The 26,837-nt window shown below is 37.3% G+C and overlaps 1 protein-coding gene and 1 pseudogene across 1 annotated transcript in view; both read left to right on the plus strand.

Annotated features, from left to right (window-relative positions):
- LOC123821519 (CD2 associated protein) overlaps positions 1-26,837 on the plus strand; it is a 137,031-nt gene that overhangs the window by 24,581 nt on the left and 85,613 nt on the right. The window contains exon 2 of the mRNA XM_045842930.1: positions 6,593-6,753. Within this exon, the coding sequence (XP_045698886.1) occupies positions 6,593-6,753 (161 nt within the window). The remainder of the gene's footprint in view (positions 1-6,592; positions 6,754-26,837) is intronic.
- LOC123821393 lies at positions 20,876-21,581 on the plus strand (annotated as a pseudogene).

The raw sequence follows: 26,837 nt of genomic DNA on the forward strand, positions 1-26,837 counted from the left end.
TCATCCAAATAATATTAAACTGGACTCCAGTGCCTGTGTGCACTTGTTTAGGATCCACATTTGCGTGTATGGTCTCTCAGAGGTACTACCCTTGATAGTCCTGGGACTCCAGTCTTATACCCTGGCGTCACAGAACTTTTAAAAGTACAGTCTAGCCCCTCAGTCATGTCTTTAGACTTGGCAGTACTTCCTAGGGCAAAAGAACCACAGTATTATAATTAGCTTTCTCAGTTCCATTCCTCATCTGGATTTCTTTCAACTGATTCTATTATTATATTTTCAGTTTTAAATCTTTAAGAAGGTGATTTTATATTCCATCCAGATTTTTTAATTGTTTTTTTTTTTTCTGGGACTGTTGGTCTAAATTGTCTAATGTTTCATCACTTTTTTGATGTCATATCGTAAAGTCTATTTAACATGTCACATAAATGCTAAAATGTGATATATGATCAATTTGGGTTGCTTTCTTCACACTTTAAAAATAAACTGATAAGGACCTAAGTAATTAATTTAAATTTCACTTTCTCTTTCAATGATGATCACATTTGAAATGAAAGATGAGTAATCCACATACAAAAACTTTAATCTTATATGATTGGTTTGATAAAAGAGTGGGTCAGGTGGAAGAGCCATCAGTGATAGAGTCTGTATACTTTCATAATACTGCAGCATTTATCAGTATGTATATATTGCCCCCATTTTTATTTAGCCATTACTTTTTTTAAATTGATTTTTAGAGAGAGAAACATTCATTTTTTGTTACACTTATTTATACATTTATTGGTTGATTAATATATGTGTCCTGACTGGCAATCGAAACCATAACCTTGGCACATCAGGATGACTCTCTAACCAGACCAGGGCAACATTTATTTCTTCACTTTAAGCAGATACTCTATGCAAATCCCTTTCTTAATTTAGTAAAACACAGTTGTTTTAAGTGGTGGAGTATTGTTAATTTACTTTCTAACATGCCAGTTTTCAATGAAAGAGTGAGTTTTTTGAGTTTTTAAAATATGGAATGTGCCAATTCTTGGAATGATGATCTGCACATAGTTGTGTACCAAACTCTAGTATTAAATAAGATCTTACTTAAATAGTTTTAACTTTTCAGTTACATAAGATCTGGTGGCTATAGTTTTTTTAGTAACTTATTTTTATATATGTATATTGTAGAAAAGTGCTACAGTATGGGTTACCATTTATAAGACTGCCCTCATTTCTGACACCAACTGCAGAGTTTGGGGGTCCTGAGAACTACCCTAATGTTCAATAACTTACTAGAAGGATTCAGGGAACTCACTGAAAGCAGTCATACTCTTGGCTATGGTTTCTTATGGTAATAGGATACACATTAAAATCAGCTAAGGGAAGCAAAGCATGGGGCAGAGTCCAGGAAGGTTCCAGGCCTAGAGCTTCCTGTGGTCTTCTCCCCAGAATCATGGGCAGTATTAACTCCACTTGATAATGATATGTAGCATTATGCAGAGTATTGCCAACCAGGGAAGCTCACCTGAGCCTTGGTGTCCAGTTTTGCTGAGAAGGTATAGTTGACTACCCTTGTCACTGCTCTTTAGTCTCCAGCCCCTATAGAGGTAGAACGGATATTGCATGGCCCAAAGCCTTCAACATAATTGCATTGTTAGAATGTTTGGTGCAGTTTCCAGGTAAACAAAGATACCTTTTCAATAAATCATTGAAATTAAGCCAATTAATTACCCCGCAATGGCCTCTAAGTGTTCAAGTGAATGGAAGAATAGCAGTCTTTCACTTTAAATCCAAAGCCTTTATAAATGATTGAGCTTAGTAAGGAAGGCATGTTGAACCAAAATATACCAAAAGTTAGGTCTCTTGCTCCAGTTAGCCAAGTTGTGAGTGCAAAGGGAAAGTTCTTGAAGGAAATTAAAATTGTCCAGTGAACACAAATGATAGAAAGTGAAATAGTCTTATTGCTGATATGGACAAAGTTTTAGTGATCTGGATACAAGATCAAACCAGCCATAACATTCCTTTAACCCAAAGCCTAATTCAGAATAAGTGCCTAACTCTCTTCATTTCTGTGAAGGCTGAGGGAGGTGAGGAAGCTGCAGAAGAAAAGTTTGATGCTAGCAGAGGTTCATGAGGTTTAAGGAAAGAAGCCATCTTCATAACATAAAAGTGCAAGGTGAAGCAGCAAATGATGATGTAGAAGCTTCAGCAAAGTGTCCAGAAATTTAGCTAAGAGAATTAATGAAGATTGGTTCATATATAACCAATTGGTTCATATATCTGGTGTATATAAACACCAGATTTTCAATGTACATGAAATAACCTTGTATTGGAAGATGATGCCATCTAGGACTTTAATAGCTAGAGAGAGAGGGTAAGTTAGTGCCTGGCTTCAAATGATCAGCTGGTTGTCTTGTTAGGGGCTAAAGCAGCTGGTGACTCTAAGTTGAAGTCAGTGCTCTTTTTACTATGAAAATTCTAGAGCCTTAAGATTATGCTAAATCTACTTTGCCTGTGCTCTACAAAAGGAACAACAAAGCCTGGATGACAGCATACCCATTTACAACAATGTTACTGAATATTTTCTGCCCATTGTGGAGACTTACTACTCAGAAAAACAGATTCCTTTTAAACTATTACTGCTCATTGACAATGCTCCTCCTCACCCAAGACTGGAGATGTAAAAGGAGATTAATGTTTTCATGCCTGCCAAGACAGTGTTCATCCTGTAGCCAGTGAGTGAAGAAGTAATTTTGACTTTTAAGTCTTATTATTTAAGAAATACATTTTGGAAGACTGTGGCTGCCATAGATAGTAATTCCTCTGATGGAACTGGGCAAAATAAATTGAAAATCTGGAAATAATTCACGATTTTAGATATCATTAAAAACATTCTTGATTCATGGGAAGAGGTCAAAATAATAACATTAACATGAGTTTGAAGAAATTGATTACAACTAATGTGGGTGACTGAGGGGTTCAAGACTTCAGTGGAGGAAGTAACTGCCAAGGTGGTGGAAATAGTTAGACAACTAGAATTAGAAGTGGAGCCTGTATATGTGAAAGAAGTTTTATGGGGAAAATGCTATCAAACAGCATTGCAATGTATATAGAAATCGTTCGTGAAAGGAAGACTCAATTGATATGGCAAACTTCATTGTTGTCTTACTAATTTGTATCACTTGTTTCATTGTAGTATTGTCTTTTTGCAGTGGTCTGGAACTGAACCTGCAATGTCTTTTTAAAAAAGATTTTAATTCATTTTCAAAGAGGGGGAAGGGAGGGAGACAGGGAGAGAAACATTGATGTGAAACACTGATTAGTGAACTCTCAAATGAGCCCCAACTGGGACTGAACTCACAACCCAGACATGTACCATGACCAGAAATTGAACCAGTGACCCTTGCTTTGTGGGACAACACTCAAACCAACTGAGCCACACCGGTAAGGGCTGAAATTGCAATATCTTTGATGCATGCCTGTAAATTTCTTGAGGATTCAAATTTGCACATGTTTAAATTTTTTTAAATTTTGAAATAATGTAGAAATTTTAGAAGTACAGTATAAAGAATTTTTTCCTGTGCCTGGCTGGCATAGCTCAGTGGATTGAGTGTGGGCTGTGAACCAAAGTATCGCAGGTTCGATTCCCAGTCAGGGTACATGCCTGGGTTGCAGGCCACGGCCCCTAGCAACCACACATTGATGTCTCCCTCCCTCCCTCCCTCCCTCCCTCTCCCTCCCTCTCTCTCTCTTTCTCTCTCTCTCTCTCTCTCTCTCTCTCTCTCTCCCTCCCTCCCTCCCTCCCTTTCCTCCCTCCCTCCCTTTCCTCCCTCCCTCCCTTCCCTCTCTAAAAAGAAATAAATAAAAAAGAACTTTTTTCCTGACTAGGATCTTTCTTCAGAATATTTTAGTGTGTAATTTCTAAAAACCAGGACCTTTTCCTACTTAATCATAATTCAACCATAAAATTTAAGAACTATTTATTTATGCATGTGTGGACTTAATGGTTTCTTTAGTCAATGGAGTATAGTCAGTTTCTATTGTTATTTATTTTGGTGCTGAGGGTTTTCTGATAGGGCCAGCAGGAGCCTTTTAATTTTATTCCTCCCTCCCTCCCTCGATTCCTCATCCAAGGACATGCTTAGAGAAGGGAAGGGAAGGAGAGAGAAGAGGAGAGAAACATTGACTGGTCACCTCTCATGCTCACCCTGACCAGGGATTGAACCTGTAACTTAGGCAGACTGGGCATTGAACCTGTGGCCTTTCCATTTATGGGATGACAATCCAACCTGCTGAGCTACACCAGCCAGAGCAGTAGGAGCCTTTTAATATCACTTCTCCGTGTCCTTTGGCATCACCTCATCTTTGAGAACTTCCTTGCTTTGTGACACAACACTATATTCCAGGCTTATTTTGTACTTTTCCTGCCTTAACCCTGGAATTGCCTGTATTTCCAAAGATTTCTGGTTCCTTTTAGTAAAAAGCTGATTGGGAACTCTGTTTATGTTGATAGGACTTAGAATTTTATTTTACATTTAGCAGGTGGGGAGCTGCCCATAGCTCTGGAGACCTTTAAATTCTGAATATCAGTAGTCATTTCTCTAAGAAACCAGCTCTCATTCTTAGTAGCTATACTGGTTTCCCCAAACTATGTGTGCACGTGTGTGTATGTATGTGATTAACCCTTTAGTTTTTTTGCCTTAGGAGAAAAGTGCCTGCCTACTTAGCATTATTGTCTTAGAGCTGTTGTGGTTGATAATTGGTGTCAACTCTTCCATATGGAGATTAATTTCCCTATTTTCAGGTTTACATTTCCCATGAGCCCTCCTGTTGTGAATTTCTGGTCTTTCTGTGGTTCTGCACAGCAGTTTGGCATCTCTTTTAGTTCTCTGGGCTTCCTGTTCCTCGCTTTATCAGTTATGGATCCATTTTCACAAATTTATTATTAAAAAATTCTCACTGGTTCCCTTTTGAGGTTGGGATGTTTTCAGCTGCAGATAGAAATACGGAGTAAAATATACTTAAAAGTTAAGATAAAGTTACTTCTGTAACAAGAAATCTAAAGGTATTGTAATTCTTGGGTTGGTTAATTTAGCAAAGATCCAGGTCACTTTTATCTTCTCTTTCATCCTAATCATACCTGCTCTTTATCTTGTCTCAAATAATTGTAGCAGTTTTGGGCATTACATTCTCATCAAAGAACATCCAAAGTCTGCAGGATTTAAGGGCAAATAAAACCTTTCCAGAACTCTTGCTCAGAATCCATCCATCACATGCATATTTGAAAACCCATCAGAGTATGTGTGTATAAATTATTATAAGTCAGCTATCTTTAGACTTTTTCCTCTTTGACTAGCAACATTAGGTATCCTGGGATGTACTTATGCATAGTCTGCATTTAAGCGTGATTCCCCAAGTTAACAAGATGATCAAGTAAGTAAGATGACTTAATTGTACATTACTCTTTGAGAAATATTGGCCTTGACTAGACCTGTTGGGTCTGAGAGAGGCCTCACTTGTAAAACTTCAGCGAGAAAGGAAGGAGGGGGAGTCAGTATGAGAATGTCTGTTGGTTTGGTAACCAACAGTGTCTGCCCATATTCCCTTTCCTTTTTTTTGGTTGTAGGTTTTGCATATGTATAATCTTTTTTCTCTTATTCTTATGAGAGGAAGAAGGATGAATGGAGGTATGGCTAGTGTGCCATCGGAATAGTTATTACTGTTACTACTTTTATTGAACATGTAAAATATTAATGGTATGTATAAATCATGTCCTATAATCTCAAATCTTGTACTTAAAGGAGGCAAAATATATATCCTTATAAACATTTATTTTAAGGTGTATTCTTTTTGTATTGTTCTGTAACAGTATTGTCACAAAACAATATGCATTTATTATCTCACTGATTTTGTGGTTCAGCAATCTGGGCATGACCAGCTGGGTGCTCTGCAAGGCTGCAGTCAAGGATCCAATCCATGGGGAATCCTTCCATGAGGAAGGATCCAAGCTGACATGGTTGTTGGCATCATTCAGTTCCCTGTGGGCCTCAGTGTTTTGCTGGCTGTCAATTGTAGACCTCCCTCAGGTACTTGCATGTGGCCCTCTCCATAGGCGAGCTCACAATATGGCAGTTTGCATCTTCAAAGTCAGCAAATGAGTTGCCGGAACATGGACATTATAATCTTGTCATCACATACAGTCCATCATGTTTGTCACATTCTGTTGGTTAGAAGTCAGGTACAGGTCATGTTCACATTCATGGAAAGGGAATTACATAAGGACATGACTATCAAGAGATGAGATCATGGGGACCAGAGTTGTTCTGCCCCCGTAACACAAAGGGTATAATATCTGAGTATAAGAACAACTGATGACGTGCATTATACATTGGTATTGAGCCTTCTACTTAAAACTTGTACAGTGTAAGGTAGTCAAGAAATTTGCTTATGTAGCCAAATATTTTAAATCATTGAGGAAATTCTTGATATTTTTGTATAATATTATTGTTGCTAAACAGGTTCCTAAGTTTAGTAATATGATTAATAGTATTATGAGTTAAATTTTAAACATTAATTTATTGTGGTTTTTTTGTTTTGTTTTCAGTTGACTATATTGTGGAGTTTGACTATGATGCTGTACATGATGATGAATTAACTATTCGAGTTGGGAATATCATCAGGAATGTGAAAAAACTACAGGAGGAAGGATGGCTAGAAGGAGAACTAAATGGGAAAAGAGGAATGTTTCCTGATAATTTTGTTAAGGTAAGTATTTTCAGTTAAATTTCTAGCTGTTGCTTCATGGGATTTAATCTTAACATTTTATCTTAATGTTATTTATGTATATAACTAAATGTTCTAGATAAATTTTTACCCTGCAGAATTTAAAAAACTAGAGGTCTAGGTACTTCTGTACTTTATGTCATTGTTTCTTGGTGTCCTCGTAAGTGACAACATTGTGTTTGTATATATCTGTATGTATATATCTACCTGTCTATCTGTATTTTTAAATAAGTAATTAGTAGTTTGCATTTGAAGAGCACTTCTCGTCTTGCTGTGAAATTCTCATTTGAGGCTTCAAAAGTCTTGTGAAGTAGTTAGGGTAATGATAGCTTTCTTTTAAATATACTGACATATAGACTGAGAGGTTAAATGGTTTACCCACTGTCAGATAGCTAATAAAACACAGAATCTGAGAAGAAATCCAGGATTGTTGCCTCTACTTAAGTTTTATTGTATCTTGTTGCTTTTCAGCATTGCAACAGTTAATCTATCAGAATAACAGTTACTCTTCAACTATAACCAAACATTCCTTTTTAGTAAACATTCTACTCGCCTGTGCCAGAAGACAATCAAATCTATTACAAACTAATAAAATTAGTAATCCTTTAAAAGAAGGGAAAAAAGTAAAGGATATCTCGATATTTATACTTCACTTATAATTGTCTTATATTCTCTATTAAGTTTCTTACACCCAACCACATCCCTGGCCTCATTAAATTATGGGTTCTTCTGGGAAGGCGAAAGTGTGTGTCTGATTTGCTTGTCCAACTTGTAGAATAGTTGTTAAGTAATATTTGTTCCCTGAATAACTTTGTGTTTGTTTTATGTTTTAGTTGTGGTTTTAACTCTAAATATGAATGCATACTTTACTCTGTTAATTGGTTTTAGAGAAGATGGACTACCTACCATTTCCCTAACTACATTTTCTGTCTTGGAACAACTGAGAAAAGCTGGAGTAGGCAATTGAACTTATGGGGGAAGGTCACTTTTGTTTTTATGTTTTGTTTTTCACTTTTGATTTTGTTTTTTGTTTTATAAATTGACTTATTTCTTATCACCTAAAATGATATGTAATGCAGAGGCTGTGGGAATTGGAGTAGAAAAATTGGATTTAAACATAGTTAAGTTCCAGCTTTGCCCTTTGCTGGTGGTGTGATATAGGGCAAATCACATAATTTCTGTTTTCTTTTTAAAATGTTGTATTGATGGTATGTATATAGTAAGCCATGACATTGGTCTCTCATTTCTCTCTCTCTTTTTTTTTTAATAGAAAGTGGCTTTTCAAGAGAAAATATAGTTGACCATTAAATAACACAAGGGTTAGGGATGCTGATTCCCCTGTGTAGTTGAAAATTTGTATATAATTGATTGCCCCAGAACTTTACTGCTAATAACCTACTGTTGACTAGAAGCATTATTGATAACATGAACAATTAACTGTTTTGTATGTTACATGTATTCTTACAACAAAGTAAATGAAACAAGAAAAAAGCAAACAAAATATAACCAGTCATTGAAATTAAGAACAATATAACAATAGCCAGAGGAGAGGGGGGAGGGGACCGTGAGGAGAAGGGTTTTCAGGAACTACTATAAAGGGCCCATGGATAAAACCAAGGGGGAGGGTGGGAGAAAGGGAGGGAGGGAGGTTTGGATGGGGTGGGCAAGAGTGGTAGGGAGAAAATGCAGACAACTGTAATTGAACAACAATAAAGTAATTTAAATTGAAAAAAAGAAAATGTTATTATAGAAATTACTGTGGCTGGTGTGGCTCAGTTGGTGAGAGTGTTAATCTTATAGCCAAAGGTTATGGGTTTGATTCCTGATCAGAACACATACCTAGGTTGCAGGTTCCATCTTTGGTCTAGGTGTGTACCATCCCCAGTCTGGGTGTGTGCAGGAGGCAACTGAATGATGTTTGTTTGTTTCTCTTTTTTTAAAAGATTTTTTTTTAATAGAGCAAGGGGAAAGGAGGGAGAAAGAGAGGGAGAACAGAACAAAACATCGATGTGAGAAAGAAACATTGAGTGGCTGCCTCATATGCATCCCCACTGGGGACCAAACCTGCAACCCAGACATGTACTTTGATGAGGAATCAACTGGGGACCCTTCACTTAGCGGAACAACACCCAGCCAACTGAGCCACATGAGTCAGGGCTATGTTTTTTTCTCACACTGATGTGTCTCTTCCTTCTCTCTCTAAAAGCAATGAAAAAGTGTCATTGGGTGAGGATTAAAATAAAGAAAGGAAAATACTACAAAAATCATAAGGAAGAGAAAATGTATTTACAGTAGTTATTGAAAAATTGTGTCTTAAGTGGGCTGGCAAAGTTCAAATATGTGTTATTCAAGGGTCAATGAATATTGAAGTAATACAACATTGGTTAAAAAATAAATAAAACAGGTTTGTATACAGTTCTAATTATGTGTTCATGTATAGTCCCAGCACTGGAAATGACCTATCATGGGACTCAATTTTGAAATGTGTTTTATTTTTCTTTTTTGTTACAACTGATAGTAGAACTTGAGTGTAATGAACTGCCTGCTAATATAGAATACATTTTGAGTGTGCTAGGTATTAGAGGGAAGCTCAGTCTGAGATTAAAAATAAATCACAAAATTAGAGTCAGGATGTCAGTATGAACTCATGTTTAGTTTAAAATATGTATAGGTACATACACAAATAATTATGTATGTGTGTGCTTTACATGCATTAGTACACATACATATAATTCTGAGCTCTTTCTGCCGAGAAGGTCTAGAAGCAGTGGCACAGTAGTAGATAGACACCCAGTGCTCAGATCTTGATTTCTAAATATCATTTTCCAATAAAAGGAAGGAGGACTCCTTAGAGAAATGGCTGATTTTGCGGCTGGAGCAAGGAAAATACAAGATGACATTAGAGTACCTAGTAGTGCCATAAAGTAAGGAAGTGCTCAAAATAACAAAATGATGGGCTCATGTCAAAGGAACATAGGAGCCAACCTGTAAGAGCTCCCAATGTCCAGAGCTAGAACAATTTGAGCAACGAAATAACCTAGAAATAACCTACCTACATAACAAAGGTAGTAACCTTTGATTACTACCCAAAGTAGAACATAAATATACATGAGTCCATGCTGATATAGATGGCTGAGTAAATAAATAAATGTTGAAGGGATAAATTAATACAGAATTATTCTAAAGATTTGTAGATACTTTTTCCCATATCCTACCCCTCAACCTTTGCCCCCTTCAGAAGTGGGCTGGACTAAAGAATAGATGGAGGGAAAAGACAGTGACTTCACAATGGAGTAATCTGGCAAATACTACTTTAAACAAGTGATAAAGACTAACATTATCAGTTACAATTTATGTTGATAACATGTATCCCCTTCACCTCTGTGGTATTTATTCCCCTAAATTCATAATCCCATTCTAAGTTTGAGGGGAAAAAATCAGACAAACCTAAATTGGGGAACATTTTTCAAAATACCTGACCAGTACTCTTCAAAAATTTCAGGGTCATGAAAAATAAGACTAGAAACTGGAATTCACCAGAGGAGACTAAGGATTCATGATGACCAAATGCTTTGTGGTATCCTGGAGAGGATTCTGGAACGGGAAAAGAATATTAGTAGAAAAACAAGTGAAATCTGTATAAAGTCAGTAGTTCAGTTAATAGTAACAATTTGCTTTAACACTTCAGATGTATATGTGAAGATTCAAGGGAAAGTTGTAATTTATAATAATTCATTGTGTATTTGAAAATAAGCATTTCAGGGGAACATTAGGTACATTTGTTACTTTGTAAATGGGACTATGGAGTGAATGTAGAACTAGTTCCCTATAGAAAATTCACATCCCTGTTACTGTTCTGGCTACCTGTACTAAAGAGCAGTGATACTCAGATTGGGCAGGAAGGTGGGTAGAAAGATCAAATCATTTTTGCAGCCTGTAATAGACATTAAATTTGTTTTGTGACAAACAAGTCCATTTTAGTGTCCCTTTGCAATATTAGCTCATCTTTCCATTATTTAAAAAAATATTTTATAAAGAATATAGAACAAGGATACATGAACTTAATGTATAGAACATCATTATTTTGTCATTTTTTTCTTCAGTGTTACTTTATAATAGACAGGACATTATAGATAATATTGATTTCTTTGTTGCCTTCTTATTTCTCTCTCCCCCAACCACCTGTATTCTGAATTTGTATGTTATCTCTTCTGATACATAGTTGTATACAGATTTACCTGAGATTTCAGTGTGGATACCTAATATAGTCATTTCTGCTACAGTGTATTTTGTAACACTAGATAGTTCAAAAGTGATTGGTAAATACAGGTATGAGGTCAGGTAACTGGGAAAGTCGTGTTAGTTTATTTTCTAGGTAAGGAGAATTGTGATGAAGAGTGTAGAATTACAGTGATAGCAAAGAAGGGATAGGCTCTCAGCTTGTCTGTCTGTCTGTCTGTTTGTTTAAGTGATTATCTATACTTGGGTATTTTCCTTAAAGTTACAGTCTTAGTACCATTGGACTCTTAATGTCTGGTGTTCCCCTCCATTTCTGTCTGTACTGTCTCAGCATCCACAAATCAGCATTTCCACTTTATTATTTTCATGCATTTTTAAAAGATTTTATTTAATTTATTTTTTTAGAGAGAAAGGGAGGGAGAATGAGGGAGAGAACCCAGGCATGTGCCCTGACTGGGAATGGAACCAGCGATCCCTTGCTTTGCAGGCCAGCATTCAGTCCACTGAACCATACCAGCTAGGGCTATTTTTATGCACTTACTAGATCCCAAGGAATCCACTGTCATGACTGCTTGGACAGTCCTAAGTTATTGTCCATCTTCTGAGATTCCAATTACTATTACATATTTATTTTCATTTTTAGTGCTCAGGTTCTAAAGTTGTATAGGTTTAGACTGGTCTGCTCCAAACCCAACTTTTTATACAATTATTAGTATTTTTAGTGTTTGATTTAGAAGTTTCACATAATCAATGGTATTTTGGCGTGTGTATGTGTGTGCAGATCATCAGATGTTTAGGAAGACACAGGTAGTTTTATGGTAGGAATTCCTTTAGAACTAGTTAATTACTATTTTTTTAAACAGTTGTGTTATATTCTGTTGTACGTCTCTACCATATTTTATGAATATTGAGGGCTATTTCCCAATTTTTAGCTATTAAAAACAATGCTGCTATTAACATTCTTTTGTAGGGTATTACATGCAGTAGAGAATTTGCTGTATCCTAGAGTATGTAGATATTCATGTGTACTAAATATTGTCATATTTCTCAATATGTAATTATACCAGTTTTTTTAAAGATTTTATTTATTTATTTATTTTTAGAGTGGGAAGGGAGAGAGAGAGAAACATCAATGTGTGGTTGCTGGGGGCCGTGGCCTGCAACCCAGGCATGTACCCTGACTGGGAATCAAACCTGCGATGCTTTGGTTCGCAGCCCACACTCAATCCACTGAGCTATGCCAGCCAAGGGTAATTATACCAATTTAAACTTCTACCAGTAGGAGAGGAACAGGGAGCCTACTCTTACAGATCTATAGTAGTATCCACCATTTTTCAGGTTTTTGTTTTACTATTGAAGTTAGACGTCTTTTCACATTTATTGGCATTTAAGTTTCTTTTCCTGTGCATAGTTTGTTCATATAGATCTGTCCATTTTTCTATTGAGTTCTTGCTCTTTTTCTCAGCCTGCTATAGTTCTTAATGCTGTAGTAGTATTATAAATACTAATCCTTTGTTGTCTTTCTGCTTATGTGTCTTTTATCCTTCATAAACACTTTTTGTGACTTGTCTAACTATAACTTGGGAACAGAGAAGGCTTAAAAATACTCCTTTTTGTTTATTTTAAAATTTTGATTTTCAATCTGAGTCTTTTATCAGTTTTGCTTTCTGTTTTGTTCACATATGATTTGGGCACTAACTTCATTTTTTCCATGTACAAAGTTACCAAATAATTTACCCTTACCTCATTGATTTGTAGTATTTAAGAATTAAGTCAAAATTGAGAAGAAAGGGGGCAATCTCTGGGACTGGATAAAAAGGGAACAGGAATAGACATCCGGTGAAAATGGAGGTGTAGGTAGACACACTGTGCCTCCTTGCACAACCAAGGTAAGGACAACAACAATTTATAAACAAAATAACAACCAGAACTAACAGAAAATTGAACTGTATGGAAGTCCAGCAACCAAGGAGTTAAAATATACACGTTCATCCAGACTGGTAGGAGGGGCAGAGAGGCGTTACAGCAAAAAAGCAGTGGCTGGTGGACCCCGGGCACGCAAGACGGCAGAGGGCGAACCCTGGGTGTGCAGTCAGTGGCTGGCAGACCCTGGGCATGGGGTGGCAGTGGGCAGACCCAGCGAGGCGGCAGATTGTGTAGTGGGGCACAGCACACAAGGCGGCTGACCGGGGGGTCCCACATTTGCTTGGAAATGAACCCGGCGAAGTTGGGGAGCCAGACTGACCACGCAACCCAGGGCTCCAGTTTGGGGAAGTGAAGCCTCAAGGCGCCGATTAAGATCACCAGTGGGGCCTGGAGTGTGGGGTGGGGGGACTCCCAGCCTCATAGGAGAGTTCGTTGGAGAGACCCACAGGGTCCTAGAACGTGCTCAAGCCCACCAACACGAGGATCAGCACCAGAAGGGCCCAGTTTGTTTGGGGGAAGAAGCGGAAAGGACTGAGTTCCCACAGAGAGTGGAGCAGGCACCATTGTTCCCTCTCAGACCCCTCCCCCACATACCAAACCAGCAACTGGGTTGACCAGCCCGGGCCAACACCTGAGGCTCCGCCCCTCACTATGTAACAGGTGTGTCAAGATGAAAAAAATGGCCCAAATGAAAGAACAGATCAAAGCCCCAGAAAAAATACAACTAAGCTATGAAGAGATAGCCAGCCTATCAAATGCACAGTTCAAAGCACTGGTGATCAGGATGCTCACAGAATTGGTTGAATTTGGTCGCAAATTAGATGAAAAAATGAAGGCTACGCTAAGTGAAATGAAGGAAAATGCACAGGGAACCGATAGTGATGGGAAGGAAACTGGGACTCAAATCAATGAAATGAACCAAAAGGAAGAAAGAAACAACCTAACAGAAAAGAATGAAGAAACAAGAATTCAAAAAAAATGAGAAGAGGCTTAGGAACCTCCAGGACATCTTTAAACGTTCCAACATCCGAATTATAGGGGATACTAGGAGAAAAGGAAGAGCAACAAGTGGAAAACTTATTTGAACAAATAATAAAGGAGAACTTCCCCAATCTGGCAAAGGAAATAGACTTCCAGGAAGCTCAGAGAGTCCCAAAGAAGTTGGACCCAAGGAGGAACACACCAAGGCATATCATAATTACATTAGCCAAGATTAAAATGAGGGAGAGAATCCTAGAAGCAGCAAGAGATAAGGAGACAGTTACCTACAAAGGAGTTCCCATCAGATTGTCAGCTGATTTCTCAAAAGAAACCTTGCAGGCAAGAAGGGGGCTGGAAAGAAGTATTCCAACTCATGAAAAGTAAGGACCTGCATCCCAGATTGCTCTATCCAGCAAAGCTTTCATTTAGAATGGAAGGGCAGATAAAGTGCTTCTCAGATAAGGTCAAGTTAAAGGAATTCATCATCATTAAGCCGTTATTATATGAAATGTTAAAGGGATTTATCTAAGAAAAAGAAGATAAAAAACATGTATAGTAAAATGACAGCAAACACAATTATTAACAACCATACTTAAAAACAAACTAAGCAAAGAACTAGAACAGGAACAGAATCACAGAAATGGAGATCACATGCAGGGTTATCAGCAGGGAGCGGGTTCATGGGGAGAATGGGGGAAAAGGTATAGGGAATAAGAAGCATAAATGGTAGGTAGAAAATAGGGGGAGCATAAGAATAGTATGGGAAATGTAGAAGCTAAACAACTTATATGACACATGGACATGAACTAAAGGGGGGGAATGTGGGTGAGAGAGGGTGTGCAGGGTGGAGAGAATTGAAGGGGGAAAATGGGACAACTGTAATAGTATAATCAATAAAATATATTTTTTAAAGGTTAAAAAAGGAACAGGAATAGACATACTAATTTTACTTGCGAGTATAGAACAGTTAACAGTTGACAATATGATAATTATAACAGTGAGGGGATTTTTGGTCTGTGCTGTGGGGGTGGTTGGTGCTTTGAGGGGTGTGGTGCGGGAGCAAGGAAATTACTTTGATATTCCAAAGGTATTTTATCAGGTGTGTTATCTTAGGTGGGAAAAGACAACAGACAGGCCCAGTTAAGGTGAAGATTGACCTTTGTTAAGGAAAAACACTGCTCTAGGATGTGACTACCCACACAAACTCCTTTTAGTTAGAAAGTTTTCTATGTGGTTGCTTTAGTTCTCTGAGCTTGTAAGACCACCACGTAGGCCTCACCTGAGCTTGTCAGGTTAAGTATGTGGCCCATTTTTTAATCTTTTGTGCACACTAGAGATTTTTGAGATTCCAGCAAGGCAGATTTAAGGGAGCCTTTATGGATCAATTGCTATTCTTGTTGTGTTCATATAAATAATTAGGCCAAGTTGAAACTAAACTTGTCCTGGCTGGTGTGGCTCTGCGGGTTGAGCATCAGGCTATAAATTGAAAGGTTGCCAGTTCAATTCCCAGTCAGGGCATATGCCTGGGTTGTGGGCCAGATCCCCACTTGGGAGCAGGTGAGAGGCAACCCTTCGATGTTTCTTTCCCTCTGTTTCTCCCTCCCTTCCCCTCTAAGGAAAAAAAAATTGAGAAGAAAAATATTTATTGTACCTCTCTATATTCTCAACTTCAATGTTTGGGACTAAAGTAGAGTCAAATGCCTTATTTGTTGTTATAAACTTTGAGATTCAATATCAGTGTCTGTTGATATTTAGCACTATGCCATTGGACTTGCTGCTTTGTAATTGAGATATTAAACAAAGTAAGCACTCCAATAAATAATTGCTTAGTAATTAACTATGAAATGTTTGTGTTAGTGTGCGAAGAGTACTTCCCTCATCTTAATTTATGAGGGGAGATGACAGCATGGAAAAAGGAGGATAAATTGTAATGCCTTATATGGCTGAATGTCAAATGTGTGGTAAAAATGATGGGTGTTAAAGGATCTTAGAAAAATATTCAGAAAATATGTTAAAAATAACACTTGGAATGGTCTTTAAAGATGGGAAGTTAGATGAATACTCATTGTAGTCTATTGCAACAGCAAAGGGTATTTTGTGGTAAAAATAATTAGATGGACTATGTTGACTGAATGAAAGTTTTAATATGGGGGTGGGTAATGGGATTTAAGGCCGAAAGTGTAGATTAAAGCCAGTGATACAGTGCATGTGGAGTAGTATTTACAGACAATCTGAATGAAAGGAAAAGTTGTAAAGAAGAGAAAGTAGAGGGAACTACTTTCCCTTCTATAAAGTATAAAGAAGGAAAAGTATAAAATATTAAAATACAATAATAGAGATCAGAGTGTTACCGTGACAATGAAAATGAAGGGATAGCTAATAGGCTAATAATACCTTTTATTTGTATTAATACTTTGCAAATACTTTGCATGTATTTTCTCATTTTATCCTGACATTTTTGAAAGTTAGTTAGGGAGTATATAATTCTTGCCTAAAGTTGTATTGGTAATAGTGAAGCAAGTAACAGATAGCTGTATGATAGGAACATGTCAGGCTATTTTAGGTGAGAAATATATTATATGTGGTGTGTGCTGATTATTAGAGAAATATAATTTTTTACAACTTTCTGTGGTTTTAAGAATCTAAGGAGGAAGTCATATGAATCTTAACCTTTGAAATTCCCCAGTAGCATTAGCATAGTTGAAAGATGTTAGAATTACAAAATTAAAAGTTCTTTTGGTAACTTTTAGAAATGACCCTGGAAAAAGAAAAATCAGAATGTTTCCTCAGTAGAAATTGTGTTGACTATAGATTGCTTCGGGTAGTATGGACATTAATTCTTCTAATCTATGAGTACAGTATATGCTTCCACTTGTTTGTGTCACCTTTTTTTTTTCTTCAGTGTTCTATAGTTTTCTGAGTGCTGGTCTTTTACTTCCCTGGTTAAATTTATTCCTAGCTACCTTACCCTTTTTTTGCAATAGTAAATGGGATTGTTTTCTTACTTCCTCTTTAATTTATTATTGCTGTATATAAGTGTCAGCGATTTCTGGATATTACTTTTGTATAGCTCTTGCTGAATTCATTTATTAAAACTAGGGTTTTTTTGGTGTAAGCTTTAGAGTTTTCTGTGTACAATATCATGTCATCTGTGAATAATGATGGTTGTACGTCCCCCTTTCTGATTTGAATTTTATTTCATATTGTCTGATATGTGTGTCTGGGACTTCTAGTACTATGTTGAGTAACAGAGGTGACAGTGGACATCCCTCTTTCTTTTTTTTTCTAAAGATTGTGTTTATTTTTTGAGAGTGAGGAAAGGAGGGAGAAAGAGAGGGAGAGAAATACTGATCCATGGCTTCTCACACACCCCCAACTGGGGACCTGGCCTGCATTCCAGGCATGTGCCCAGACCGGGAATTAAACGAGCAACCTCTCAGTCTGCCGTTTGCAGGCTGGTTCTCCAGCCAGGGCCCTATCTTGTTCTTGACCTTAAGAGAAACAGTTTTAGCTTTTGCCCATTGAGTATAATGTTGCCTGTAGGTTTTTCATATATGGCCTTTATTGTATTGAGGTATGATCCCTCTATTCCCACTTTGCTGAGAGTTTTCATCATAAATGGGTGCTGGATTTTATCGAATGCTTTTTCTGTATCTTTTGATAGGATCATGGGATTTTTATCCATCATTTTGTTTATGTGGTATATCACATTTATTGATTTGTGAATATTGTACCAACTTGATTCTTCCTGACTGAGTTTTGAAAGATTGTATGTTTCTAGGAGTTTGTACATTTCAATTTGTGCATTTCACCCAGGTAGTACAACTTGTTGGCATATAGTTGTTCATAGTACTTTGTTACAATCCTTTGTATTTCTGTGATGTCTAATGTTACTTTACCTCTTTCATTTCTGATTTTATTTGGGTCTTCTCTCTTTGTTTTTTTGATGGGTCTTGAGTTTTTGATGAGGTTCATTAATCCTGTTCATCTTTTCAAACAACCAGCACTTGGTTTCATTGATCTTTGTATTATTTTTTTAGTCTCGTGCTCTCATTTTTTTCTGCTCTGATCTTTATTATTTTCTCCTTTCTACTTAGTCCAGACTTTTCTTGCTCTTTTTCTAATGCTTTTATGTGTAGGGTTATATTGTTTATTTGAGATTTTTCTTTCACTTTGAGGTAGGCCTATAATTCCATGAACTTCCCTTTCAGGACTTCTTTTACTCTATCTCATAGATTTGAGTTGTGTGTTCATTTCCAGGTAGTTTTTGATTTCTTCCTTGATCTCATTGGTAACCCATTCATTATTTCATAACATGCTATTTGGCCTCCATGTATTTGAATGTTTTTGAGCTTTTTAATTGTAGTTGATTTCTAGTTTCATGACATTGTGATCTGAGAAGATGCTTGATATGATTTTAGTCTTCTTGAATTTGTTAAGACCTATTTTGTGTCCTAGCATGTGATCTATCTTTGAAAATATTCCATGTCTACTTGAGAAGAATGTATATTCTGCTGCTTTGGAATGAAATGTTCAGTAAATATCTATTAAATCTGTCTGACCTAGTGTGTCATTTAAGGTCACTGTTTTCTTGATTTTTTGCCTGGAAGATCTATCCATTGATGTCAGTGGGGGTTTAAAGTCCCCTACCATGACTGTATTGCTACCCTAAGCAATTTATAGATCCAACAGAATTCCTATTAAAATGCCAATGGCATATTTCACAGATCTAGAACAAATATTGCAAAAATTTATATGGAACCAAAAAAGACCCTGAATAGCCTGAGCAATCTTGAGAATGAAGAACAAAGTTGTAAGAATCTCAATGTCAGATATTAAACTATACTACAAAGCCATTGTAATCAAAATTGCCTGGTACTGGCACAAGAACAGGCATATACATCAAGAGCACAGAATAGAGAGCACAGAAATCAACCCACACCTTTATGGTCAATTAATATTTGACATAGGCAAGAGCATACAATGGAGTAAAAATAGCCTCTTCAATAAATGGTGTTAGGAAAATTGGACTGATACATGCAAACAAAAATTAAAAATACCAACTTACACCATGCACAAGAATAAACTCAGAATGGATAAAAGACTTAAATGTAAGCCACGAAACCATGAAAATCCTTTAACTGCATAGGCAGTAAAATCTCAGACATCTTGCATAGCAATATATTTGCTAGGGCAAATATTTCTCCTAGGGCAGGGGAAACAAAGGAAGAAATAATAACAAAGGAAACAAAAATAAATAAACACATCAGACTGAAAAGCTTTTGCACAACAAAGAGAACCATCATAAAATGAAAAAAGGAACCTACTGTATGGAAGAACATATTCACCAATGATATATCTGATTAGGAGTTAACTTCCAAATCATATAAAGAACTCACTCAACTTAACACCAGGAAGACAAATAATCCAGTTTAAAAATGGGCAAAGGACCTGAATAGCTACTTCTCCAAGGAGGACCTGTAGATGGCCCATAGACATATTAAGAAAATGCTCAACATCACTAATCATCAGAGAGATACAAATTAAAACTACAGTGAATTGTTACTTCACACCTGGCAGAATGGCTACCATCAATAAACCAACAAACAAGAAATGCTAATGAAGATGTGGAGAAAAGGGAACCCTAGTACACAAGTGGTGGGAATGCATACTATTGCAGTCACTGTGGAAAACATGAAGTTTCTGCAAAAAAAAAAAGAAAAAAAAAGAAACAACAAGGACAAACCTTATTTTTTGGACCATAAGACGCACCTAGGTTTTAGAGGAGGAAAATAGGAAAAAAATATTGAAGCTAAAAATGTGGCAAAATATTTAATAACATAAATAACATAATATTTCACCAGTGTAAATGTAAACAGAACTCAACAGCAGCAGTAACAACCATTACTATAGTCTGAAAAATACAGTAAAAATGGGACTTCATTTGACACAGGAATTCCATTTCTGGGACTATATCCCAAGAATCCTGTAACACCAGTCAGAAAGACTAACTACACCCCTGTGTTCATAGCAGTGTTATTTACAATAGCTAAGATCTGTAAACAGCCCAAGTGCCTATTAGTAGATGAGTGGATAAAAATGATGTGGTACATTTACACAGTGGAATACTATGCAGCTGGAAAAGAAGGAACACTAATGCTTTTTGACATCATGGATGAACCTAGAGATTATTATGCTAAGCAAAATATTATGCTAAGCCAGAGAAATATAAATACCATATGATCTCACTCATATGTGGAATTTAACAAACAAAATAAACTGACAAACAAAATAAAACCAGAGGCATGGAGACATGGAGCAGACTGACAGATCTCAGAGGGGAGAGGGATAGGCCAGTCTGGAAGAGATTAAGCCAAGGAACGTTATATGCATGTATGCATAGCCCATGGACACAGACAAAAATGTGGTGAAGGCTAATGTAGGGGCTGTGTGAAAGGTTAGAATATGGAGGACATCTGTAAAACAGTCAACAGTAAAAAATGTTTCCTCAAATTTCAGTTTATGGGAATAAACTGAAACAAAACAAAACTGAGTTTTGAATAAACCTTTTTTAATCAAAACTCAACTTGAGATTTTAGAAAAAGATATTTGACATAAGGGCATTTCTAAGACTAAAATGGAATGCAAAAAATGTAAAAATGATAAGATTTAGGAAATGAAGCAGGGCTTGCAATGTTCATGGAAAGTTATTTGTAAGTGGATTCATTCAAAGTTTTATTCATGTTCTTATACTGCCACCCCTAGAAATTCTGCCAGAAAGTTTTTATTATACAAGTTAAGGGAATTTGAAGGCTTAGTGTATCAGGATAGCTTACACTGTGGTACCAACATCAAAATCTCATTGGTATCATAACACAGTGAAAGAGAATACATGCTTTGGAATGGCGTGGATGCCCACAGCACTGTCTGGGGCTGCACTGTGGACCTTGACTTTGAAATGGCACTGCTGGCTGAGCACCTGCTGAAGCTGCTGCCTGTGGGCAAGCAAATTGAGACCGGGCCCTTCCTCAAGGATGTCCTACCTGCTGCTCTTCTTTGGTTGCCTTGGGTGCCTGGTGTTTATGCATATCAAGGTAGACATAAGTGACAACATCATGAAAATCAAAGCTGTATATGACACTGACCCAGCCAAGTTGATCCTGTAGGTGCAGAACAGAACATCCTATAGGTGGAGAAGGATGGACCAGGGTCCAAAGTGGGGCTATGCTGCCATTGATGTGGCTGAAAAAGATGTTTCCACTTCATCCAGAACTTCCTCCAGAGTATCTGTGACAGGGAGCAGGACAAGAACCACCTCAACTTCATCTGGCTCAGTGCCACCAAGGCCTACAAACTGGTCCTCAAGAAGTACCAGGGCCAGATCATGCAAAGATCTTCCAGGAAACCCTTTATGTGCCATCCTGTAAGTCTAACCTTCCTGAAAGTGTTCTCCAAGGGCCAGAATATGAAAGACGTGGGGTGCCTGGAGAAGGTCTGCCTCTTCCTCGTCAACTACATGACCACCATTTAATGTCATCTATGAGATGTACACTAAGATGAATGCCAAATTCAACTATGTAGGCATGCGCAGCAGTGGGCACACTCCCTCCGCCTGCCCTCCTCCCCCGCAGCTCTCACAGAAACAGACAAACCCAAATCACTGAATGAATCTGGCAAGTCGTTGTTGGCTTGTGTCTTCCAGAGCAGCCCCAAGTCTGGCTGGGCTCTTCAGGGAATGGCCCTGGTTTTTTAAAAGGCATTTTTTAGGGTTCTATTCTAATAGAGCAATAGATAACAGTTCTTTTGAATTATCTTTGAATTTCACAACATCCCAGACTGAACTATACCTTCATTTCAGTATGGTGAAAGTCAGTGTTGCTAATAAATCAAGGACTAGGGTTTTTTGGTTTTGTCCCCAATGTGTGGAGCATGACTCTGGGGGAGCCTTGTCATACACCTCACCTTAAAAATGAGCACATATCCTTCTAAGCATCTGGCACAATGATGTATTGGGTATTTTAAGGATGGACCATGAGGAGTTTGATTTGAAATTTATACAGGACCTGTATTGTGGGGTTTTTTTTTAAACAAACTGATGTGTATTCTCCCATCATTGCACAGCAGAGCCTCACAGCACTGTTGTTAAAGATCCTGCTTTTTCTTTCTTTTTGTAGAAACATTTTTATAGCTGAAAACCAACAAGCCCTTGATGACCATGACTAAGGGGACTTTATTGTAAAGCTATCGAACAAAAATAATTGATTAGAGATGGCTATATTTGCATTGTTATTCATAATTATTTTCTTTAGGGCCAGCTTTTGCAACCTAAGAAGCTACCTACCACGTGTATTCTCTCAAGGGGGAGACAATAAATCCTACAGATGTTGAGAACCAAGGAAATGCCTCACAGCCTTAACTGTCCTTCCTGGCACTAAAAAGTACTCTATTTTTTAAAGTATTGGAGTGACTAGAGGAATCCACAAAGAATTGATGTATGTTAAAAGCCCAGTGAGAACAATTCGTGGTTTCTTTTTAAAGATTTTATTTATTTATTTTTAGAGAGAGAGGGGAAGGGAAGTAGAAAGAGAGGGAGAGAAACATCAATGTGTGAGAAATACATCAATCGGTTGCCTCTTGCATGCCCCCAACTGGGGAACTGGCCTGCATCCCAGGTATGTGCCCTGACTGGGAATCAAACTGGTGACCTTCAGTTTGCAGGCTGGTACTCAATCCACTGAGCCACACCAGCCAGGGATAATGCATGATTTTTATGGAGAAACTGCCATAATTTTTTTAATCACACCCAAGGGGACATGCTTATGGATTTTAGAGAGAGGAGAAGGGGAGAGTGAGGGAAAGAAACACTGATAAGAGGGAGAAACATCAATTGGTTTCTTTTTGCATGTGCCCCAACTGGGATGAACAACCCAGACATGTGCCCTGACCCACGACCTTTCAGTTTATAGGATGATGCTTCATTCCACTGAGTCATACCGGCCAGGGCCAGGAACTAATTCTTAATAAATAAATCTATTTTGGAATCACACACACACAGAAAAGAAAGGACATGCTTTCATGCAGAATTTACTGTAGTCCAGCTAGTGACGTGTGTTAAATATACCAAATTTTTGGGAATGTAAGGTGCACCTAAGTTGTAAAGGAAAAAAATAGGGAAAAAAATTTTTTAAGCAAAAAATGTGATAAAATATTTAATAACATAAGTAACATAGGCCGCCCGCCCCCCAGGGAGCCAGGTAAGCTACATTAGGACTATAAGACATACCCCCTTGCCTCCCAAATTTGGGGGCAAGTGCATCTCATAGTCTGAAAAATATGGCAAATAAAATGAGTGTTTTTATCCTTTGCAAATAAGATTAACAGCAACTTTAGCACCAGTTAGGGATACTTCTCAGTAAGCTGTCTTTGAAGCACATAGTTTTTATCATATACATGTATTGTCTTGCAGCAATTATAGCAGAGTTTTCAATTTTATATGGATAATGGGTTTCTTCAGTATCTCTGATAAAGTAAACTCCCCTGGTACCTTTTGTTGAGCCATTCTTTAGTAAGGTCAGTAGCAAAATGGTGGCATATCCTCTCTTTATGATGCCTCTCAATTGTTTTATTCATTTTGGTTTGCCATTCATTCATTTGTTTAACTATATACTGAGGTTTCTATATTCTAGAACTTTTTATAAATGCTAGGGATACAACAGAGAGTAACAGGTAAGTTCCCTCTTCATGAGTTTCTATTCTAATGGTGGGGAGAAAACAGACATGTGATGAATAAGTAAGTGAGATAGATGAAGATAATTTTTGATAGCCATGGGTGTACTTTGGAAGAAAAAAAGTGAGTGGTGGTGGTAAGGAAAATGGCAGTGATAGCTTAAACTGGGTGTTCTGGGATAACATCTGAGGTTATTTGGCCAGTAACTCACAGAAGAGTGCAGAGGACATAAGGAATTCATTTCCTTTGGGAAAGATCCCTGAAATTAGAGAAAGGTAAGCTCAATGTGATGGTTGTGGTTGGCAACTACTGTACTAGAGGTACTTCAAGAAAGTAGCATAGCCCTGTGAAAGGAACATGGTATTTGGAGTCAGGATGTATGAACCTCTATTTGACTCTTACTCCATCTCCCCCATACCCATATGCATACTTACTATGTATTTTTCCTAAAGATGCATCACTTTAGAGCATGCTTTTCTTCCTATGTAAAATTGGGAGATCCCACCTGTTTGGATTGTTGTTAGGAATTTGATCATGTGTGTATATTGTCTTGCATGTAGATATATGAGGGAGTTTATTATTTCATCCTATTATTTTCTTGCTCAGGAAATGGGAGAAGAAAATCAGCAAAGTTGTTAATTTAGTCAACAAATATTTAGGGTTTTTTTAGTGCCTATAATATGCTAGGTACTGCAAATCAGATGTTAACAATAAAAACAGGTAAATAAGGTAGAACATTTCTAATTGCCCCTTTAAAAAAGTAGTTTTAAGGAAGAACAAAAATAAAGAAGAAAGTTATTGAAATGAGAAAATATGGGAGAAGCAGTTAGCCTGATTAGCCTATTTCCCTAGGGAAATAGTCTTGTCTTGGTGGTGGTAGAAGTGTTGGAAAAGATCAAGTTTATTGAAAAGTAGGCTGACTGGGTGAGAAACTAGACAATAAAAAGCTTTTAGTGTGTTAGGGTTTGTGTAAGCTTTAGTTGCTTAGGGTAATACTGATTGTGATAGGTCTTTTCTGTGAATAGTCTGATAGAAAAATGATCTGGTGGAAATGATCTTTTTGTTGTTGTTATTGAGTCCTTTGGAATAGAAAAAGTAGTTCTTTGAAAATGAGGGGGCTAAAATAAAATGCCTTTGGACAGTTGCTTCAGTTACTATACTAAGAAAAGATGAGAAAGCAGACATCTTTGAGGACTCATTATTAAAAGCTGAGGATTTTTGTTCAAGTTCTGGTAAAAGTACTGGTGGTAAAAATTTATTTTTAAAAATCAATATTGGTTGAGGACCTTGGATCGAAATCTAAACTTTATTTAACTAAAGAGGGAACCAGTGCTCAGAAAAGAAAAATGAATCACCTCCAAGTCTAGTACCCCACTTGGCCTCCTTTGACACTTGGAGAGGGAGGAGTTACTTGTTGATTTTGGGTGGGCCTCCATTGATACCCTCCTTGCTGCATGAGCAGGTGTGTCTCAGTGTTGTCTTGTGGCCTGCACTCACAGTAGAGGGAGCGTGCTCATTCCTGCCTTGTTGGGAGGAGAGTCCTGGCTCTCCATTTGGCTTCATCTGACACCACCCTGGCTGGGAATCTGGGGTAGTGGTGGTAGTTGGGGTGCCTTGTTATAGCCTGGGTATAAATCTAGGCTCCCTACCTGGCCTTTGCTGGCATGAGTGGGGATGAGACTATAGTTTTCTTTTTTTCTGTGACTGCAGTAGAGTGGTTATTGTCTAGGAGCTTTCTGTCTTGTTAGGCTGCCCTTTTCTGCCAATTGGCATTTCTATCTAGGTTGCGGGCTTCTCCAGTACTCAGTCTGGAATATGTGAGACAAAAGAAAACCCAATGAACTCACCAGGTTTGGAGGAACCTGGTCTCTTCAGTTTGTGCTACCTTCTTTCCTCCATTTTTCATAGTACTGTTACCTTTTTTTTTTTTAAGTGTGTAATGTCCAGAGTTTTTAACTGTACTTAGTGGGAGGGATTGGGAAAAGTACATCTGTCTTTCTGTAAGAGTAACTCTAAATGGTGATTCCTTAAGTAGAGATTGTAGTGCACACCCTTAACAGTCTAAAAATTCAATATAGAAGAGTTTCTCCTTTTAGAGGTGGCATGGGAATAGTTGTTTTTTCTTAAGCTGTTATAAAGTGCTCAGAAAAATGTAATATTAATTACCTTTAACACAAAAATACTGTACATAGATTAGCATTCAGTAAAAAGGTAGTAACTGTACTTGATACCTTTGTTTTTTTTTTTATGACTTGCCTCTGAAGATTAAGATAACATATGAAAGTAGCTAACAGTGCAGTTAACTAGTTATAGGCATTTGATAAACCTTAGTGAACTCTGCTCACTGATGAGTTTCTTATATGGTAGAGTGCATAGTCTGATCACCTGAGTGAGTCAGAGGAAGTTGGGGAGGGGAAAGGGAGGGACACCAATGTAGAAAGCACATTTGATAGTTTTACAAGTATTGAAGCACAGGAGGTTGTGGGGAAAACAGAGGGATATCCGTGAAATAACATATCAAAAGAAGTTAACAGAAATGTTAGCTGTATTTAATGAGTATTAGGAGGACAGTAGTTTCGGATAGGGGCTGCTAATCTGCCAGCTTTGAAGCAGCTTTCTTGTGGGCTTTTAATGACCTTGGTAGTGCTACAAGTTTTTATATGATCTGTTACTGTTACGGCAGTTCTACTCTACTGCTTTAAAAAAGAAGTGGATATGTTCACAGAAGATGTCTCAGGTGTTGGTAAGTGAATTGTTATGTTTAAAAAATTTAAATGAAATTTTTTTCTCTTTTGAAGAGTTTTCAGAACTTGATAAAATGTTTTAGATGTTTTGATACAAGTAACAAGTAAACAAAAATTATTCACACATACTACAGGAAGCCGATAAGTGAATAAATATTATTTGGATTTTTTTCTTTGACCTAAATTTCTAGCAGTTTTTTTCACATTTAGGGAAAAGATTTAAATGATCAAATATTTTTCTTTAATAGGCAGTTTGACAATTTATCTTAATATTAAGTAGCAATACAGGGAATAAGATGATCTGATGATGTACGTGGCTACTTGGGAAAGGGACTCAGTGATTTTTTTTTTTTTAATTACAACATTCTTTTTCTAGAAGAACATTGAAAAACATTGATTCCATTTTTAAGTCTGTTGGCATTTCACTGTTTCCATAAGAATTATTATTT

This window comes from Phyllostomus hastatus, unplaced genomic scaffold (genome assembly GCF_019186645.2).
Source record: "Phyllostomus hastatus isolate PE091 unplaced genomic scaffold, TTU_PhHast_1.1 phas_contig_40, whole genome shotgun sequence".
Lineage (NCBI taxonomy): Eukaryota > Metazoa > Chordata > Mammalia > Chiroptera > Phyllostomidae > Phyllostomus > Phyllostomus hastatus.